At 38.8% G+C, this 21904-nt stretch overlaps 1 protein-coding gene across 3 annotated transcripts in view; it reads left to right on the top strand.

The window, feature by feature from the left end:
- LOC119650459 (wiskott-Aldrich syndrome protein family member 3) overlaps positions 1 to 21599 on the top strand; it is a 42417-nt gene extending 20818 nt beyond the window's left edge. For 2 of the 3 annotated variants that reach the window (XM_038053332.1, XM_038053323.1), the window contains exons 2-6: positions 1032 to 1862; positions 10962 to 11042; positions 11508 to 12199; positions 12268 to 12556; positions 20311 to 21599. In XM_038053332.1, the coding sequence (XP_037909260.1) occupies positions 1127 to 1862; positions 10962 to 11042; positions 11508 to 12199; positions 12268 to 12556; positions 20311 to 20492 (1980 nt within the window). In that variant the 5' untranslated portion in view covers positions 1032 to 1126 and the 3' untranslated portion in view covers positions 20493 to 21599. The remainder of the gene's footprint in view (positions 1 to 1031; positions 1863 to 10961; positions 11043 to 11507; positions 12200 to 12267; positions 12557 to 20310) is intronic. The other variant, XM_038053342.1, reaches the window with a different exon arrangement.
- The last annotated feature ends 305 nt before the right edge of the window (positions 21600 to 21904 follow it).

Genomic DNA, 21904 nt, shown 5'->3' with positions numbered 1-21904 from the left:
TCGTTATTCAGAATTATTTTGTTTTTTTTTTGCTTTTATTTCAGTACATCTGCGAAAAAAATTTGATAGACAAATTCCAGGAAGGCAATGTTCTTTTTAAGGTTTTGTTTCAAACAGAACCTAATTAAAATCGATTCAAAATCTGTCTGTCGGTCACACTTGATTTACTCGGAAACAGTTGAACCGATTGTCACGAAATTTGGTCAGAGCATGTGGTCTGTGTTTCCTTTTACATGCGGCGAGTGACATGATTTTGTGTTGAGATTAGGCGAGGGGGTTGCCCCATAGATTCGAAAGGAGGTGTGCTTTTTTTCCGCCCAATATGGTCGTGTGGGCTATCAAATGAAAGGGCACGATTAGTATTTTTCTAAACTTATTTTCGATATTCGGTGAAACACAGGGAAATGAAGACTCAAAATGTGTGGTCCGAAAAGTGAAACAGGTCTAGTTCTCAGAACTTATCCAATCGAAAAATTCACAATAGTGCATCTAGGCCTCAAAATACATCTCGTTTCGATATCTGCCCAAATAAAGTTAATAATGGTATATTTCCATATTTTAGAAATTTAGCCAAAAACGGGGGTTTTTCGGGTAAATTTCATCTTAGAAGTACAAAATTTGGTAACAGTATAGGTGATAATATAAGAATAGTTGGGATTGATTGGGATATTGAATGCAATCTAACTATTATTAACAAAGTTATGGAAGGTCAAAATTTTGTATTTCATGTAAATTTAGGGCTCTCTAAGACGTATATGACGTCATCATCATATAAAGTGAACTTATTTGAGTTGCGGGCTCAATAGAGACACTTTAGTTTGCCTTTTTTAAGTTTTTTTTGGTTATTCGTAAAGAGGAATTGATATGTACGCAATATACGTCAATATAAAATAAAAGAAATTTGAAAAAAAAGCTGGAAGAATTTCTCTGAATGTGTGAAAAAATATTTAGCAAACATCTTTAGTTTTCTATATAAAACTTATCAATTTGTATGTAAGTGTCAAATGTTGCTATCATTTTATTTTTTGCAGATAACCATGCGTTCGGATTCTGGTCATCCAATTTTATAAATACAACATAACGAATTCAAATTCAACGTAAGATAGCCAACTAAGTACATATTAAAATGCCGCTTCCAAAACGTCAAATTGAACCAGTGCACGTAGCACGATCGGTCTACAACCGAGATGATATACAACCGACTGAACTAGAAACCGTTACAAACACTACATTAACGAATATCATTCGACAACTATCATCACTTTCAAAACATGCCGAAGACATATTTGGCGAACTGGCTCGTCATGTAGGCAATTTAGCTGATGGCGCAAATTCATTGCAGGCTCGTATTGACCGTCTATCTATAAAAGTAACCCAACTGGATAGTACTGGTGAGGAAGTCCCCTTAACAGACATCCAACTGAAAAAGGCCTTCAAATCTGCAAAAGTTTTTGATCAACAAATATTTTCGCGAGCAACTATGCCTGCTCCAATGCTAGAAACTTATGCGCAATGTGACAAGCCACCACCTTTGGATAAATTGAACGTGTATCGGGATGATGGCAAGGATGGTTTGAAATTCTACACAGATCCAAATTATTTCTTCGAATTGTGGCGACAAGAAATGATCAAGGATACTGAACGAGTGATGCATGATAAGGGAAAGCAGAAACATCGACCGAGAACGGATGGTGCTGGTGGAGGAGGTGGACCCCGTGGACATAAGAAGCGTGTTAGAACCCCGCATAACACTCGGGAAAAGCAACGACAGATTGCTATTGGACATGGTGAAACGCTTATGCCGAACAATGTGATTTATAGGACACCGAATTCAGTTATAAATGAAGAGACAACATACGGCAGTGAGTATAGTGATTGTTCGATAATTGATTTTATTACGTGTTTGATGTTGTGGAACCACTTTCAATAGTCTACACTCTATTATGCTGTCCAATGCAACTATTATCAATTGTTTTAATATCCCCCACAATCTTCTACAATGCACGTAATGTGATTAATGTCTTCCAACTAGGAGCTCAAAAAGGGGTTTATGAAGCAATAGTACTGAAGTTGTATTTTTGCTTTTTTCAATTTTCAAAACAGATATATTAAATGTTTTATAAGTTTTTGGTAATATTTTATATACACAAAATGAATTTTCGATAGGCTTTTGAAAACAGTTTACTTTTGCCCATAAACCATGTGCAGCATTCAGACTTCATCACAATGAGATTCAGTTGACTCGTGAATGGAACAGTATGTGCAGGCACAGGTTTTTGTAATGGGTCGAAAGACAGCTCATCTGTATAGCAAGGATTCGAGTAGGATATTATAGTTCTGGTGGCCTTGTTCCTTCTTGCTGAGTCTTTCAGCCTTTTGGAAGTAGTTTAAGTTAAGTTTAAGTTCTTAGCTTCTACTGTAAAGTATACCTACACCACGAAATAGAGTGAAAGGAGACAATTTTCGTGAGTAGCGTAATAAAGCCCAGCAAGCAAATAATCGCGAACTTCCAGATGAGTTTTGTGGAAAGTTTCTTTCTGTTCGAAGATAGAATTTACTTATAGATAAATGGCTTTTGACTGACATTGCGACTAGCTTTCCATTTAGGGATTGCCATTTGACGGTCCAGGATTATTATTTGTTAAAACGAAGGGGAAGCTTGTTGGTGGGATTGTATATAAACACATATAGTTTTCATTTCCTAGGACTTGAATTTAATTGCCAAGAAAATCGTCCACGGTCGATTCATTAAAAGGCCATTATAATTAGATCTTTCGTTGCATTAAATTCAAGTTAAGGCTTTACATCAAGGTATTTTTGTATTCGCTTATAGCATGTGGCGGTATTTATTTGGGCATGGATAAAGGTGATTTGTTTGTTTGCCTGTCTGACTTTACAGATGTCCAGACATATTATATCTTATGGTGCGATGACGAGTTGATTGAGAGCTAGTCCTTCAATCTTGTGCCTCAGTAACGAATCTGTCTTTGAATTGTTTCACTATTGTAGATTTATAACTTGCACAACACTAAATGTGATGATACTGAAACTGAAGTACAGTCTTATTGGAAATCAAGTGGAAAAAAACAACATACTCCACGAAGGAGTAAACAGCAGATAACATTGCGAAACTTGATGAATGTATAGCCTTCACGACAGATGAGAAACACACAAATCAATCACATTTGAGTCCATGGTTCTATTCAAAATCATGCATCATTTTGTCTATTTTCTTATTAAAAGTTGATTTGACAATGACTTGCGGTTATCCTGAACTGTTCTTCAAAAGGAATCCTGCATCTAAGGAATTTGAGGTTCTGTTAAGCAATGCTTAACAGGCTTATATACTTCTTATTCTATTCTTACTATACCTTATATGCTCTGCATAGTACCCTGCTGCCGAGAGTGGACCTGCAGGGAGAGTGGTTGCTTCCAGAGAGGCACTGTATGTTTAACGTAAGATATGTTTAAGTAGGTTACGACTCCATCGCGGTGTTTACATTGTTTATAAATTTTTATCTAAGCAGCTGGCTTGTCTTCATCTGAAAGACACTGTCTGTTCATACAAACATGTAGACGGCAGATTTTAAAAGGATCCAAAAGTTGAGATTTATTAGCCGTTTCCAATTCAAAACATACTCTATCTATACTTGGCAGCCATTTAGACAACCACGAGAGAAATTTTTCGCATCCATCAAGTTCGATGATCTAGTGGGGGTATAGGTATATAATTCGAATATCATTTCAACGAAGTGTATGGGTATTATCGAGGAATGCAAGCTTCACTATATTCTTGAATTAACTTCGTAGAAATATTTTATATGAAGTGAAATGTCGCCTTTCTATAAGAAGGTGAATAGTTCTTATGTGCTCTACAGTTTCGCTTAATAATGCTGGCCAATCTAATCATATAACCATCACTTCTGTCTTTTGATCTTTGACATGCAATCGTGTCTCGAAAAGTACTTATCATAAGTATGACGTCAGACCCAAGAAAAGGGAATTTCCCTACGCAGGATTTATCATAACTAGAAGTTCACGGTTAATTTTAAGTACCGACTATTTGCAGTGGGAGACATCAAGGTAGATAGTAAATCGGAATAGTCTTTTTGAAGCTTTTCGGTAACGAACTCGTCTTAGGTGGGATTCGCTACTTTTCTTGGTCATAGGCGTGGTGAGGGTGGAATCGAATCCTTATCTAGCGTATCAGACTATCTTCTATTTTTTCATTTCCTTTTATTTTGATCAATGTTACCGTGAATTTAGTTCTCCTAAATACAGGCATATAAAGACATTCAAAATTATCGGTTCACTTAGATTAGGTACAAATCAAATCTTTGAAGAAATTTGGCCTTCGCTTGCCATTGGTACGTTCCCTATCGTTTATATTCATTGTCATTGGTAGAGTTAACCTGGGTGAACTTGCCGTATACATCACGAAGATTATTGATGGAATTCCAAACAGGCAAACGAGTCGGTCAATGTGAAACTGGAATATTATGGTTTATAAGCCATACTTTTGTGAGATTTGCTACCTATGGGGCAGAAAATGATTTTTCAAAATTTTCTCTTCTCTGTTTTGTGTAACATCTGGAAATGTAGTTACCTCAACAACAACATCAAGATAAAGTTGTTCCGCGCCAATGTCCTCCATGCTGTTATATGAGAGCAACGCATGGAAAGTGATCGCACATATCGGTGAATTCTGAACCGAGACAATCTCAGACGAAGAACTGAACCATCGTGCGGATTAGGTACCGATTGTCAATTGGAAGTCGGAAGTGGCAATGGGTAGGGTCATATTTTAAGAAAAGGCGACAAATCCTTGGCTGGCGTCCCATGTAATGGAACCTAGGACGGCCGACTAGTGAACCGCCCTAGAAACACATGGTGGAGAACAGTAGAAGAGTAGTGTTGGCTTCTCGGGAAATCTTTGAGAGGATGACGCATGTTTAGCCTTCTTTTTGCAATTCAAAATTTGCAAATCACTCTGGAACGTACTATACAATGGCCTTCGAAGCCTTCGAGGGTGAGGTAAGAAAATTATCCTAGAACGAAATTATTGAAGTAATCGTTCTTCCACAGGGCGAGGTACCATCAAATCGTGTTAAAAATGTTTGACAACTGAGACAAGTCAACTAGAGTGAAGTACAATCGAAAATTTTACGAATGATGATGTTACATCAAGAATATAAATACACGGGTATGGTATAAAAGGAGATACCTCTACTAATGAGGAATTTTTACATCCAGGGCAAATTGCCAATCAAAGCTTTCACACAGCGAAGTACTTGAAATATTTCGAAGAAGAGGGCGGTGGCGTACGAGGCCAGATGGTGTATAGGTGGATGTTTCATCATAGTAACGCTCCATGTCCTATGGCCGTCTGCATAATGTTTTTGAGCTCTACTGGTGTTCCCAGCTATTTGTCTATTCTCAGTCTTTGTAACTGTACAGAGAGAACATCTAAGTCCGTACCAGTTGAAGTCTTTTAGCGTTGCTACCAGGTTTTGAACAACGACTTCGTCGATGTATGGCAGTCCGAGGGAACTATTTTAAATGATTTCCATAATGCTTCATGTGGGATATAACTCCGCAATCACTATTAGATGTCATCGTTGTCGGTTTCTAGCAGTGTGTTACAACTCGTACTAGGAAGGTCTGAGAAGTTAGAACTCATTGCGCTGTTCTAGAGCTACATTGTACAAAATAAGTGTGGTTTGGAAAAAATGACAAGTCGGAAACCGGAAGCTCGGCGCTTTAGGAATGAAAGGTTGACTGTTGATTTTTTATGTAAGAATATTTGGGTACACATGGCTCTATTGACGAGGATTGACCCAGAAGTAATTGAGAAAGATAATTATAATTATATATATATAATAGATAATTTCTTATACAGTGATATTTTTCAAACAACTACCGCCATCTCTAGGTCAGGTCGGGTACTTATGGGACAGCCCTTGTATATATACATAGTCCGTAGTATATATGCATATACCTGTTAATCAATTTGAAGTAGTATTGACATTGTATCTCTTAGGGAGGAGTAGTTTGACCGGAAAGAGGCAAATTTGACCTACTATAACTATGTTAATAATAGCAGGATTTCCACCAAACCAGTATGTTGCTTCATATAAAAACCTAAGTTACTGCAGGATTTTTCGGATCTAGGACCACCATATTTTTTTGCCAGATCAAAAGAAGAAAGAAATCTGCAACTTTTTTTTACGTGTATGGGGACCTCCCTTAAATTCAATGTTTAGCAATGTAATTTACCGCATGTGTGGAAAGAATTGTCCGTTTTTCTTCGAATCACTATCATCTGGACGAAATAGGTCGTTTCGACGCTACCATTTCAATGCCGCATGTTTCGACTCCACTTGTTTCGACGCGTCACGTTTTAATGTGAAAACATTTCAACGCACGAATTTTTTCGCTATTATAAAATATTATAAGTGATCAATATTCATTCTGGTGGCTGTTCACAAACCCTTTCACCATCGCCAAGACTCTGATATTTTTTTTTAATTTGGACATGGAGAAAACGAATAAAATTTATTGTGTTGAAATTATAATGGGCCACTCTACTATCTACGTAGGGGCAGCGTCTGAGTTGAATTTTCAATCTATCTTATGCCATGTTGAATATTTTCTCTGCACCATCTATTCCTCATTTTGTTGATCTTTATCTTCTCTTATTATTTTTCCGGTTCATCGCCTTTTATTGTGCTTAATTTTTTCAAACACAGATATATCACATAGCCGCTTATATATGAATGTTTTTATATTATATATTGTATTATATCATTTCGTCGGAATACAGTGAAGAACATTATGCTATGATAAGTGGCCATACTAATTGGACTACATGTCCGTGTAAAAATGCAATTAACAAGACCCTTAAGTGGGAATGTGCGTTGCTAAACAACAAACAACAATTTGAAAAAATGGTGACCAAAAAGTTCTTATTTCAAAATATCGTTCGTGCCGAAACGCCATGAACCCTATACGATTGTGTTCGATCGATTATTGCATTCCAACTGATAAACCCAAAGTACTAAACCTAAACTTATAGCAACCTAAACGTATAGCAACAACAGTAATAAATCGGATAGAAATAATGGCAATAAATCTGTAGAAAACAGATATGCGCCAATGATTTTTTTTTTGGAGTAGGGTAGGTGAATGCCTGTACGTACAGAGTGTTGGACAGTACATCACCTCCCTGTCATCAGAGAACTAGCCTGCAGCTGTTTGACACATTACTTCGGGCTAGCTCTCTTGCTCTCCTGGCTTTCGGGCTTTGGATCTTAAAGTCAGGGAATTCCTTTCACCAACGGGAGAGAAGAAGAGGAAAGGAGTTGTTAGTTTAGGGAACCCCTTGCTATACGGTCCCTTCACCGGTCGGGCTCAATTTTCTTCGCAATAAGAAGAGCTCGAACATAACGCACAACACGACTTGATCTGCCAGTGCTCCTCAGCATCTCTTCCACAATGTTGTCTGGAGAGAGCTCTCCTGTGTCTGCATAACGTTGCTGACGAAATTCGTTTCACCTTTCACAAGAGAAAAAGGTGTGTTCATCGTCGTCCGCTCCATTGCATAACACACAATCAGGAGATCGCGTCTTCCTAATTGTGTGCAGGCAGGACTGAAAAACTCCACTTAGAAGTTGGGTAGAAGAAGAAATCAATTTCACTATGCGTTCGGCTCAGCTATGGAACTAAATTGTGGATGAGCCGCGCAGTCCATTTGCCTCTTGGCTCATTTTGCCAAGAGAGTTGCCACTCGGTGAGGGTGCGTTGACGTTGTTCACGGATAACCACTTCTCTTAAATGTTCGTCATTGCGACTTTAGATAGCTTTACGCTCGTTAGCAAGGAGGGCAACGGGGATGACCCTCGCGATCGCCATCACGGCCGGTTCTGAGGCAGTGCGATAAGCAGACGCCACTTGCAAAGTTCCTCGTCTCTGGACTTGAGCAAGGCGTTTACGATGCAGTTCCTTGTCAAGGGCATCAGCGCATACCTCCGCGCCATAGAGCAGATCGGGCTGCAAAGGAGACGTCTTCTAGTAGATATAGGGCCCCCAACATTCGCCATTAGCCGACTCAATTCCGAGACTCCAGCTGAAGCCCCGTCCACTATTGCTTTGATTTGCTTAAAGAAGCTCATTTTCAAGTCGAGCATTAAAAGTATTTAACAGTTGGTTTTGACTCTGTAGTCAACTGGTCGATCGATATGGGATGCAGGGTCGGAATTGCCTTTCTAGTCAAGATGACTACTTCTGTTTTTTCCAGCGCAAGGCTGAAACCATTAGCGGTCATCCATTCGCTTACCCGTCGCATCAATATACTCAGTCCGCTTTGCGCCTGTTCAATTGTGCGCCCGGCAACAAGTCTGCATAACCGACACCGACACCTCACCTGGCAAGTCGAGTCTTCGTAGACTATCGTAGAAAGGTCCGGCCGCCTATGAGAGCTAGTGTAAATCTGCACATGGCCGTGAGAGAATTCGGTATCCAGACGAAATTGATAAGACTGACTAGGATGACCCTGACCAATATGCGAGGCCAGATAAAAGCAGCAGGATTGCTTTGGAGGCTATTCAACATCAAACCGGTCTAGGACAAGGGGGTGCCCTATCATGTGTCCTCTTTAACCCGATCCTGGAAAAAATGATCCGCGATGCAGATGTTAATTCAAGAGGCATCATCCTCTTCAAGTCTATCTAACTAGTGGCCTACGCTGACGATATTAACATTATAGAAAAAACAACCTTGCCTGTCAACAGAGCTTATTTCAGAGTACAAAAACTGCTTCGCTCGAAACGTCTCACCATAGAGTCAAAGCTCTTACTGTACCAATAATCTTGCCAGTCCTTATTTATTCCTCGAGAAAAGAATCCTCAGAAGAATTTTTGCCCCCCTACATGAGGATGGATGATTCCGTAGTCTAAATAAAGATGAAATTTAGGAGTGATACCACGGTTGCGGTGGGTGGATAATCTAATTCGTATTGGTGAGGATGATTCAGCCCGGAAAGTCAATAAGGGCAATATTTATGGTAGAAAAAGAAGACGAGGCAGGTCCTGCCTCAGATGGAGCGATGACATAGGCTAGGATGCCAGACAGCTTTTAGGTATATCGAATTGGTAGACCTCTACGCAAAACCGGGATTTTACTGTGGCTGCCGTTTGTAATCTAAAACATTCTAATATAACCCTTCATGGTCTATTACATACTGTTAACGGTCTGGTAGCAATAAAGTCCAATTTTTGTAAAATTCAGATTACTTGGATGAGAAGAAATGTCTTAAAAATTTTTCAGTCATTTTGCTCGCAGTGAATGCAGCAGTGTGAAACTTACGCTGCCATTTCACGTTACTTTTATTCCAAAGACACTAACAGTTGCTTGTTTTGAAGGCCATGCAGGACGCAGTTGATCTTTGATCCGTCTTTCTCCATCCCGAAAACGTTAGAACCACTGCTGACACATACCCACACGTTAAGCATAGAAAATTCGTTAGCAACTGGATTCGGTGTAGCAAATGTCATTCGAAATTTGTTTATGTGAAATGGTATAAGAAGTGAGATTTTCGAAACGTCAACTAGAAATGATGAGTATTCGAGCGAGACTATGCCTTAATGAACCAGAACATGTTTAGCAAATATCTAGTTACGAAAAATAAAAGAGGGACGAAGATGGCTTCGGTTTCTTACCAGGGCAGAGGCACCTTCCGTGGACCATTAAGAGTGGGAGCAAGTTGCTCTCCATTTGGTCCGGTCTGGCATCAAGTGGGTGCGGACTTAGGACTCCCAATCTGTAAAAAAGATATCTACATATATCCATTATAGTTTCTTGTTGAGATTAGGGTTCAACCATTCTTACCTTAGCGATCTCTTTTAATAGGATTTTTCCCATTCTTGACCCGACGTTGCTAGATAGTAAAAAAGCATTTTCAAAAGAGTGATCTTTGCAAGATAGGAAAGCCGCAAAAACTGATGCACCCTCCCAATGTACAATGTATTTATGTGTATTGTGACGTTTGATTATTTCATTGCAATTCCTTTGAACTGTTCATTTAGATGTATTCTGATGGTAGATCTTTACTCGTGAAAGCCATTATGATGCTATTCCAAGACATCTCCTTTGAAATATAAAATTGTAAGCCAACCCAGCATAGTAATATAATTTAAAGGTTCTAAATTTTGAAAGTATTTTTTGCTTTGAGTTTCTCGTCGACAATAAAGGTTATGCTGAATCATAACTTCTTGTTTTTATCGATGCCTTCACATGTACACTCTATGCCCATTGTATGATGAATGATTTTCGGCTTTTTCATATATAATCGAGTTTTTTCATCTTAATATCGATTTCTGTAATATCGCAACTGTAGCTAATTAACCGCAATTCGTTGGGGTTAGAACACCCCTGCTTCAACTGAATAATGAAAGTTTACTAGAGTTTACATATTAAATCAGTGGGCCAATGGGTTTGTTACAATCTTTGTGGGCTATTTGTTATAATGTCTCTCGTACGTATAAACATTTTACACATTTGCTAGATACTCTGTATTTATGAATAACTAGAAAGAAATTTTACTTGTCTTAAAGTTATCTTGGAATGTGTGTTTTCTGTGTAATTTTATTTTCAGTTCTCTGATTTCTTTGTTGTATGAATTACCTGAAATCTAAGTGTAATAGCACCTCAAATGTACATACATTTTTTATCTACACGCAACCTAAAGTAAGACCTCAAACTCCATTTCCATGCGCTATCTTGTTTTAATACTCTTAATATTTAAAGCTCTCTTCTAATACTTCTTACTCGTATTCATGAATATGAAAGTGTTGGTGTTTTAACGTTTTGGTGTCCATCTAAACGAAAGCTAACGATTATAGTGATTAGAAGAATGTGCGAAGAAGCAAACGAATGAGAAACCAATCACTATTAATTAATTTCAGATCATGTCAGGCCCTATAATATGCTATCACATTTGGAAACAAATCACAATGTTACCTTAGTAACAGCGGTTATGATTTCAGGTCAGAAAAGTGGCTCAATATTTATTTATGTATGATAATCTCTCTTATATATTCTAGTAATATTTTGGATGCATCATATATTTGTTTTATCAAATCAAATATTATAGACCGCATTATATTATATTTCATTTTTGATCTGTAATAGTGAAATATTATAGATTTCAATTCTATATCTTGCTCCAAAAAGTAATATCTTCCCAACGTGATTCCCTTTTGATTTGGACACATCTTGATTCGAAATAGTTGAGAATTTTCGAAACTAAAGATTTTATAATAAGACACATACTGAAACCAATACACCTGATAATCGGCTTGATTCAGAAATTATATCCGCATGAGATTCAGTCACACATCTATACACTCCTCGTATGTTAGGTTTGAAACTTTGTTGCACTTCCATAGATATTGTAGAGTGTTGATTTTGTACCTAGAATGTTTTTGATACATTTAACTTTTTCTTTTAAGGTATGGGAGTGTACGATACGAGACCAGCACGTCCGAATTCAATCGAAGTCCGAAGAAGTTATCCAGCTGAAGCGGTAGACGGTGGAGGCTATGGGCCACTGTCGCCTCAAGGAAATCAGTATCCACAGGCAGTAGGGAATTATCAAGCCCCGAATGCGTTACAGCAGCAGCAGCTTCATCAACAGCAACATCAACTTTATGATGAAGCCACATACAATTCCCAACAACTCTACAGTGGCCAAGGACCGATGTCATCGGAAAGTTTATATGCCCCTGGAACTCCATCCCGAACAAAACCGCGTCCATCACAACCTCCACCTGCTCCACCATCGAGCGGAAGCGGAGGGGCTACGCCAAATACTTCAAATGCCAATACTCCGACGAGAGGAAGAAGCATGTCGACTGGACGTGACAATCTTCCACCTCCTCCGCCAATTCCGGATGGTATGACATCGCCACCGCCACCACCTATTAATGGTGGTGCCGTGGCTGCAAAACTGTTAGCGCGAAGTCATAGTACTTCGAGGGCGGGATCTCCGCAGTTAGGACCCAGCTCAGCTGCTCAGGATGCCAATGCTCTTGTGATGGCTCAGTTGAATACTCAAATCAATAGCTTGAATACCATTAACGTGCAAATGACACAGTTGAATGCTATGAACGATCTGCCACCACCACCGCCGATTCCAGAACAGGTGGGTGTACAAATGCTGTTATATATTATAATTGATTATTTAATCTCATGATTCTACACTTTAACCAGCTTTCACCAAAAATGTCACCACAAGATAATGCCCCTCCGCCACCACCACCGCCCCCGCCACTTGAAGTCGGTAATGGCAACGGCGGCATCGTACAACAAATTGTACAGCGAATATCAACGGAGAAGCCAATTGCTAATGGTGACATTCCATCAAATACTTCTATAATGCCAAACGCCCAAGCGGCAAACGGAGTGTTAATTAGTGGTGCTCAACACATGGTTGGGCCAAAGAAAATTCTACCACCATTCCATGATTCTCGAACTGATCTTATGAAAGCAATTAGAGACGGTGAGTATTTCAATATAAACTTTTTTCATCAGTTTTTATCTTATTTATATATTCAAACTGTGCAAATTCAGAAACAATTTAAATACATCTGGCAGAACCAGTGCACTTAGTTGTTTTACGCAAATTCATGTGATAAGATCTTAATTTTTGTATATTTCCGTCATTATCAAAATCTACAGCAAGTTTCAGGCTGGTAATTTGAATTATAAATAAATTTTGGAGTTTTGAGCCGTATTTATGGTTGGTGAAAACTTTATCCGTGAGTGAAGCGGTTTATTATTCACCTCTTCCTATTGCTCATTAAATTTTTGCCGGTCCAAATTCAGACAATGCTGACATCGAAATCGATGAACAGCATCGTAGAGCTTGCTTATGATATCTTATCCGGTGACATACTAACGTATGTCGAATTTAAACCCATTGAAAGTTTCTGGACGGAACAATAGCCTTGTCGACGCACTCAATACTTTGCATCGATATTATAAAAATGTAAAGAGCCTCAGAATCAAGCTGCTTGAATTTCGAGTATCTATGTTGGTGTCACTGCAGTATATGTGCATAGTTTGTTCTTTGGATATTCAGACAGGATTGAGAAGAAAATTCGGTGGTCTTTTGATTGGGTTGACTAGCGTTTCAGCCATTTTGATTGGCTTTGATATCGTCGTACATCGTTCCCAGCATCGTGGGATCTTTGGGAACAGGAAATAGTAGGAGAGCGAAAAATTAGGCGAATAAGGTGGCTATTGGATTGTATTGGTTACGTTCGAGAGTAGGAATTGTGGAAATTGCGTAATCGATCAAACATTCCTTGAGCAAACGGTGGTTTTGCTCCGAAACTTTGGTCTTTTAATTCTTGTATAATTTTGTGTAAAACAAAACCTCAATGTCTGTCTGTCATACGTGCTTTCTTAGAATTGGTTCCTCCTATTGATACAAAATTTGGGGAAAGGTGGCAACTGTGAATCCCCTCGTATGCAATGAGTTCATTGTTCTGTGTTGACTTTAAGGGAGGTTCCCATAAATGCAGAAGAGCTGTCTAAACTTTTTTGTTATGTGGGGTATCAAATTTACTTCTCAACGCCGGCCCTAGTTTTGATATATTCCTTGCTTTTCTTCAATTTTCCTATTTAGTTTGTGTTTCATCGATGGATTGCATACCTCTTCTTGTCCTATCCTATTTTGTCGAAAAATTCCTTAAAATCATGCTTTTTTCCTGTTGCTTCGGCCTTGTGTGGCAACTTCAAATTTTCTTCTATTAAATGGCAAAGCTTCCTTGATCCACCTCTCCAAGTTAAGTAAGTTGCATTCTAGTACCGAGCTCTTATAGACTTCATGATTTCATTCTTCGCTTTACAATTCCTTTCATTTTTGTTTGTCCTTTGTTTTGTACCACGTTATCTTCCTAGCTTTCGAAAATATACTGTCTGGTCCATAGCATAAACCTGTGAAGTATTAATTTCGATGAAGATTTTGTTTTTTTACGTTTACGAAAATTTCAATCAAGGCGCACATTCAATATTTGAAAAAAAGCTCGAATTCAAGCTGTTCACACGTTTGAAATTCCAGCTCCTCGGTTGATTCTTAGTTTTCCTTGTCAATCACGAATATCCACTGTACGGTGTGTTGGATGCGGGATGTGTATAATATGTTGAACACAGACTGCGTATGGTCTGCAGGACAGGACAGTGTAGGGAAAATTATTTAGGTTGGGAGGGAAGTTCCAGTTTTCCAATCGAAACAAAAACATTATTCAATTTGTGAGTTCCTTCATAATCACTTTTTTTAGTTTCCACCTACCTAATTATTGTCTCTGTGGTGCGTTCGGAAAAAGTTAGCATTTGATGTTGGCAAATGTTACTCATTATCCCTCTTTCTTTCAACCCTCATTTATTACCACGATTACAATATATAATAACAATAATCATCACATGGGATTGTATAGTTTGGCAGCAAGCATTTAATCTAAATTAACAGTGCTTTGTCCTCCATTCCTCTCCTCAACTAATGGAAATTCACTGCCAGAGAAAGTTTATTCGTTCCTTATATTTGAAAAACAACTGTCGCTTCTCTGATTTTAATAATAGTTTAGTTTCTTTTTAATCTGGCATCTCTTCAATGTTGAGGAATTTTGAACGGGGCATGTGTACTCTTCAAATTTGATGCTGATACAATATCGATATATCGTTTGGTATTGGTTCATTATTCATCCTATAATATTGATAGCTAATTTATGGTTGTTTGCGGTTAAGCCATTTGGTTTCACCCTTTGTGAATTTCAGTCTGTGCTTTGTGCATATGTAAATATGATATTTAAAGTCTATTTTCGTTTATTTTATAAGAATAAATGCTTAAATTCAAATAAAACATGGAGTTGCGCTTCGCTATTTGCACGAATGCATCATTCGAGAAGAAGACATACCAAACGTGAACGAATATGACAGGCGTTGTGCAAATACTTCTCATACCAAAGAAATAAAATTTCATTTTGAAAAGGGATATTGGAGCGAAGCGGATTCAAATGATACTAAGGACCAGAAATCTTTGGAAGACGAAAATTCAGTTTGGAATGCAATGTTCTTGTTTATAAAGTGGTAATTGACTAATGCGGAACGCACTAGTTCCCTTGGGCGCATATGGTCTGACCAGACCCCTGTGTATTTGCCTACAAATGTATTTAATAATTACGTTTTTGGAGGCATATTCATGCAGTTATGTACTGCTTAGACAGATATTTTTGGTTGTTTCGTACTCTTATCGGCTTCTGCATATGTTCATTTATCCACTAGGTCAAAATAATAAGAAAAAATAATTTGTTTTTCATTAATCTCTATCTAAAATTTCTGTTCGTAATCGAAATTATTAATACAATTTTCTCATGCAAACTGGATGTGTTTTCACTTTTTTGGGTTTCCACGCTCTTGTTCTTCTTACAGGCCTGTGTATAATTTTCCTTGGTGTACTTCACCGATTTTGATGAAATGTGCTGCGTGAATTTGTTTCTGCCACGATACAGAAACTGTTGTTCATCAACTGTTATATTATTATTTGGATTGTAATTTTGTGCAAGAGTTTTGTTCAAGTATTACGAATTGGTGGCATGCGTATGTCTATCGTCAAAACGGATGCAGCGTATCAAACACCAAAATCTCTTATGAGACATCACTGCTCGAAATACAGCGTATGCATCTATATGTCACAGAACTTGTCTGAAATTTCATCGGCCAAAGTATACCAACGAATGCGTCTAATTCAGGGTGAGCTAGTTCTTGCCAAACTTTTTGTTTTTCATTAGGGTTTTTTCGATTCCCCTTTTCAACTGTATTTCTTTCATAACAATTCGTTTTGTTGATAATAATGAGTGTAATGTTTGATGGAAAGAATTTTCTGAATATCCCAGTGGATGTTCAATTTTGCTCATTCGATTCAGCTCGAAATCGTAAAGTTTCGCAAACGAACAACTGAAGCTGGGTCGTTTCTGCTCTATATGGTGCCGTTTTCGCCTAAGAACTAAATAGTTGCAGCTAATTCTGGGGTTTCAGGTTGCACTTCCTCTTCTTCGTCCTTTTCATTATCGTTTAAAACGCCCTTCAGCTTCCCCCCACGACTATCCGGATGCCCTTGGATCGACTCATTCATCGACCATGTTGGGAGAGTGGATTCCACTGCATGTCGCACTCAGCAATGTGTCACCTATTTACTGCCACTTCCGATCACAGTGTCCATACGTGCTAGGCCTGTGCGCCGACTGAGTTCTTAATTTGAGATAGTGTCAGGCCAGCGCACTTCGATGAGACGACGCAGACAGGTGTTGACGAAGGCTTGGAGCTTTTGGGTAACAGTGGAGTTCACTTTTCAGGTGCTTTCTCATATAGCAACCCAGAAAGGACACTAGCACAGAACAGTGTCAACTTGATCTTGGTGTTAAAATAACTGCATTTCCAGATTTTGGACAAAGCAGTGAAAGCGGATCTAGTGGTGTTAATATGTCGGACAGCATCTATTTCGGTGGCAATATCGGCAGAAACTACGCCTCCTAGGGAAATAAATTGATCAACGCTTTCGATGCTTTGCCCATTAATGCAGAAACTTGGTTTTGTTGGTGTTTATCTTCAGTTCAATTCTTTTTCTAAATCCAGAGCTATTTCGGTGAGAGAAGAAACAGATGTCATCAGCGTATGCAAGGTGTTTGAAGAAAGATATCATCCATTCAATTCCTTCGGATAAGGCAGAATGGAGAAATAATATCGGTGATAATCGGTAATCTCGGAGACCTCAAAGTCCTCCGAGATTTCATTTTGCGCCACTATATGTCGCTCGTTTCTCCGAAATGCCCCCCCTGCGTAGAGCACTCTAGCACTCTGCTCACCCTATCGAAAGCTTTGGAAATCGATGAAGAGCAGGTGTAGCGAATCGCACTGTTCCAAAATGAGCCGTATGGTGTTGGTGTGGCCAACGCAGGCGTGTCCGGAGGAAATCAGTCTGCTCTTTGTCGGTCAAGTTTTCAAGATGTCCCTCGATGCGTTCCAGGATTACTTCAGCCATTATCTCTGTGACGGCGGAGAACATGCAGATACTCCTCCAATTGTCCCCTTCTTCGACTGCAGGTGCAGTGATAAATAACTCTTGGGAGACCGTCAAGCCCAGTGACTTTACTCCGTTTAAGCGCGTTGGTGGTCTCTTCTGCTTGGAGGAACAGTCCGCATGCGCATGCTACGATGACTAGCCATTTCATCCACAAGAGGAGGGAACCTCACCGGATGTGATACGGTTAAGAAGCGCGGTGAAGTGTTCTTTCCATTTCTTCAGTTGATCGTCATCGTGGATGAGATATCGATAGTCGACGTTTTTCACAGGGCCATCGAATGATTTGCGACCACCCAGTGTTGGGCATATCTGTATTCGTAAATACGAACAAATTTATACGATGATTTTAAATGAATAGGAGTGCATTCGCATTCGAAAAAGTGAATATCTTGGTATTTACACAAGTGAATACGAATACGGCTGTATTCTCACTTCTGAAAGTGAATACAAACGTATACGTACGTACGAGTACGAATACGAATTCTGTTTGATTAATGTTTCCAAGTACGAAGTACGAATACGATTTTTTTGTATTGAAATGTTAGCATTATCTTGAAGGTCCTCTTCGGGACGATGCCGACAACCCGAGCACCCGAGAAAAGGGTATTTTTGAAGGGAACCCAATGCTCGTCGCACCTGCTGTCCGATCAGCAAGATAGCACTCCCACTGTCAAGCGACAATTGGATCATACAAGAGGTCGATGTTGAATTTAAAAGGATGCAGCTCCCCCCTGCTTGACAAATGTGTGAAACCAATGACGAAGCGGTGGAAATTGCAGAAATCCACAAACTTCCCCATGAGTCGAGTCCGAGCAATGTGTTATCAGAGTCCACTTCGGTATTAAGATTATGCATCACGATCACAATGTCATTTCTAGGAAGCCTCCTCTGAACTGCGTTTAATTGCTCGTAGAAAGCATCCTTCTCCACTACATTGGAAGTTTCCGTTGGTGCGTAGCATTCTACAGTCGTGAGGGTTCTTAACCGGAGCCGGAATCTTGCAGTTAAAAGTCTATCAGAAACGAACTCCTAGGTCAAGAGAGCGCACCTTGTGATAGCCAAAAGCAACCCGACAGCACTTGGCTTTCCAGAGTACAAAAGCACATTGCCAGTAGTGTATTAGGAGTGGAGTCGAGTGGTGTACTCTCCAGAGTCTTACCATCTTACTTTGCTTAGGCCCAGAATGTCCAGCTTATATCGTTGGAACTGGCGCTCAAGTTGGAGAAAGCGAGCATTCTGGACACCCTCGCTACCATCCTCGAGGAGTGTGAGCACATTCCAGAAACCGATGAGAGTCCGTTTTCGATAGCCAAAGTTGTTCGTCGTGAGGTCAGTCTCTATTCGAGGCATTGTTGACGTTTTGGTAGCAATAAAGTTTCAAAATTTGCACGTAGCTGCAAATTTCTATACCTTTTAGTCGCCTCTTACGACCGGCAGGGAAGACTTTCTTAAGCTCCAACTCACAGGTCGTTGTGTACTTTGTTTGGTATACTTACCAAACAAAAAATTCACAAAAACTTGGCGAAAAACGTGCTCGACGCTACGTTTTATTCAGATTATGTTTAGTAACAAACTGGCGTCACCAAATAGTGAGAAAAACGCAATAATAAATGTTTGGGCATGAATACCACAGAAAGGTGTCAAGAAACTATCGCATTGAAAGGTGCGGACTTGTGAATTGGTAATGAAGATGGAAAAAAATGTCAATCTGGACCTAGTACTGCTGCTACTCGGACATTCAAAAGTAGTCCCATGTATGTGAAGTGTTCACTGATACAGAAAGATGGATAAATCCAGCAAGTTATTTGCAAGCCCACGCTGCATGCCCTTGTCCATGTTTTTGTCTGACGTATTCGTGCTCAAATCTAGAGCAATTTAAAATCGGCCGCTCTGGCTTGTTCTAGAAATAACATGGGGCACACGGTTGACGGTGATGGCAGGCCGGAACAGAGGGCCTCAGCTCTTAGGTGATAGGAAGCGAGAGCAGAGGGCTGAGGGTGATAGCAGGGTTATATAGCTCATAAGCACAGGCCAGCGTAATGTAACCGTAATGTTTATGTATTTAGTTTGTCAGACTATTCGCTTTAGTACGACCCTGACATTCAAAATCTTAGAATGCAAGAAATTTGCACAAAAATGACAAATTGTTGGTAAAGTGCAATCTCCATAAAATTTGGTAGCAATATGGTCTATAGTATAGCCTATACTATTGCAAAAGTTGATGATTCTAGGATAAACTTCGCAGCCAGTTTAATATGAATATATTATTATTAACTTTATTTTTCGCGGCCTGGATACCATGTGCATGGTATATTTTCTTTTCACAAATGGATAGTTTCTGAGAACGGGTCCTTGAAGTAACTAATCTTCTTCAAATCCTCGAACTCCTCCTCTTTGCAACCAATAGTACTAATCGAGACCTTTAATTTGATACCTCACATGGCTATATTCGGTGACGGTTATCGGTGACGGTTATCGGTGACGTTCTTCATACTGCCTTATGCAGGGGATGTGGAGTTTATCAATGCACTATACACCTTTCAGCGAGCAATGGACCTTAACTAGATGGCTCTGGATTTATAGGAGCAAACAGCGTCTGACTGTCGATAAGCTTCAACCAAACCAAGATTCTCAGTTTGACGAGACATCGTGCTTTTTGTATCTGCATTAACGGACAGACATATCGAAGGTGTCGGTCAATTTGCCTACATTGGTAGCCTTGTTTTTGCTGACGGTTTCACCGAGCTTGATATTATCCGACGCGTTTTTGTTTTATTTAAAATCTGGAAATGCAGATACCTCAATACTAACATTAAATTGTGCTTGTTCCGCGTCAATGTTATTTCTATGCTGTTATATGGGTGTTGTTGAGAAGCGGCGGAAGTGGCAGTGTATAGGCCACATATTGAGAAAGGGTGAAAACTCCATTGCTGGCTATGTCAGCAGAACAGGAGTGTAGGCTTTTCGGGAAGACCTGGAGAGAGCTGAAGCACATTTCAGCGAACAGGCAACGATAGCGCGTAGCCGAAGTTGATACGCTACGCTCAATTTAGTGGATATTGGCAACTACAATTCTGGGCGTTTAAATTGAGAAATACATAATTTTTTTATTTGTTTTATACAATACACAAACTGAAATTCTATTTTGAACACATTTTTTTCCTTTCCAGGCATTACCTTACGAAAAGTGGAGAAATGTGAACAACAAAAAGAAATTGAACGCAATACTGGCTTGCATGATGTCGCTTCAATTTTGGCTCGTCGCGTTGCAATTGAATTATCTGAATCGGAAGATTCTGAGAGTGAAGACGACAGTGAGGGTTGGATGGAACCGAATGAAACGTCTGCTTGATCGTTAGTGGATAGCGGGACAGGTGGTAAATTGGCAACGATAACTACGACAAAAAAGAAAAAATAGTGATGAGCGATGATAGACATGCATAACAATATTAGGGAAAAAACATCATTTATGTAGACATAATTGTAGGCTTATATCTTGAATGATATTTCACGATGATAAAGTGTTATTTATTTTCTACATAATTAGACAATATAGAAATAAACCAAGATGTAGGGTGAAAGTGGGTTTTTCACATTTTGCGGCAGTTTGAGTTGCATTTTATGATTTTTGTCTATGTAAATTGATTGTAAAGCAGAGGAGCAGATAGTTTATGTAAAATATGTTTTGTTTTCCGCTTTAATAATCTTATACAAAATATAATTCGAAATCAGTTGCTGCTGTAGTTTGATTTGCGCAATTTAAATTTCAACGTGCAGTGAGATTTCGCTTTTTCATTGTTTGTTAAAATTTTCCATCTGAAGATATTATCATAAGCAAACTTCACGTCGAGGAAACGATTGACGATATCTGTTCGCATGATAGCTGAATTTTTATATAGAAAAGTGGCGAATTCAAAGTAAATTCGATCATCATTGCTCGCTCGACTAGCTTAACATCCATTTGCAATGTTTGCCATAACGAAGAGAATTGGTACCTCGTTGGAGAGTTTATGCTTACAAATGCTTGTACGGAGTCACCCGGAATACACGCTCAAATTGTTTTAATATTTTCTTCCTCATTGTTGATTTGCTACAAACATATATGAATATATTACTCTCGTCATAAAAATTACTATAAATTGCAATAGAGAGAGCATTGTGTACATATATTTGATAATTATTACTAATAAAGCATAAAATAGATAGATATTATATGGAAAAATATCAAAATATATTGAATATCTCTACCCGTAATATTTAATGAACCAGAAGAAGAAATGAAGCGCTAATCTGTACGCAAACGTTTTGCTAATTATTATTTCTTGTTTTGTATATTTTTAAAAAAATTCTGATAACTAGACTATGAACTTAGGAATTATGGTACATATGTATTTTGTTTATGCAAGCATTGACAGAATTAAAAAAAGAAAAAGGCTGAGAAGCTTTGATTACATTGTAAGATCCGTGTTTCCTTTACTAAATCCATGGAGTTGTGCAGGATGCTGAATGCAGAAACATGTCCTCAAGGAACATTTGATTTCTACTTTCAGTGTTAATTTATTGTAAATTTGCAGTGACATTGACGACACATCTACATTGTGCGGCGGCTAGTTTAATAATAAGATCTAAATACGAGTTTTCGGAAGACTAGGCCTAGTAATACAAACAACGAAAGAAAAATTCTAGTTGATGCGAAAATTTGTCCTGACAGATTTTTAAAGAAAGGTATATATAACACTTTGACTGAATACTGCTGTCTCAATA

Source organism: Hermetia illucens, chromosome 1, assembly GCF_905115235.1.
Source record: "Hermetia illucens chromosome 1, iHerIll2.2.curated.20191125, whole genome shotgun sequence".
In the NCBI taxonomy this organism is placed as follows: domain Eukaryota; kingdom Metazoa; phylum Arthropoda; class Insecta; order Diptera; family Stratiomyidae; genus Hermetia; species Hermetia illucens.
The sequence above is the reverse complement of the archived record's forward strand: the minus strand, read 5'-3'. Positions and strand labels throughout refer to the sequence as shown.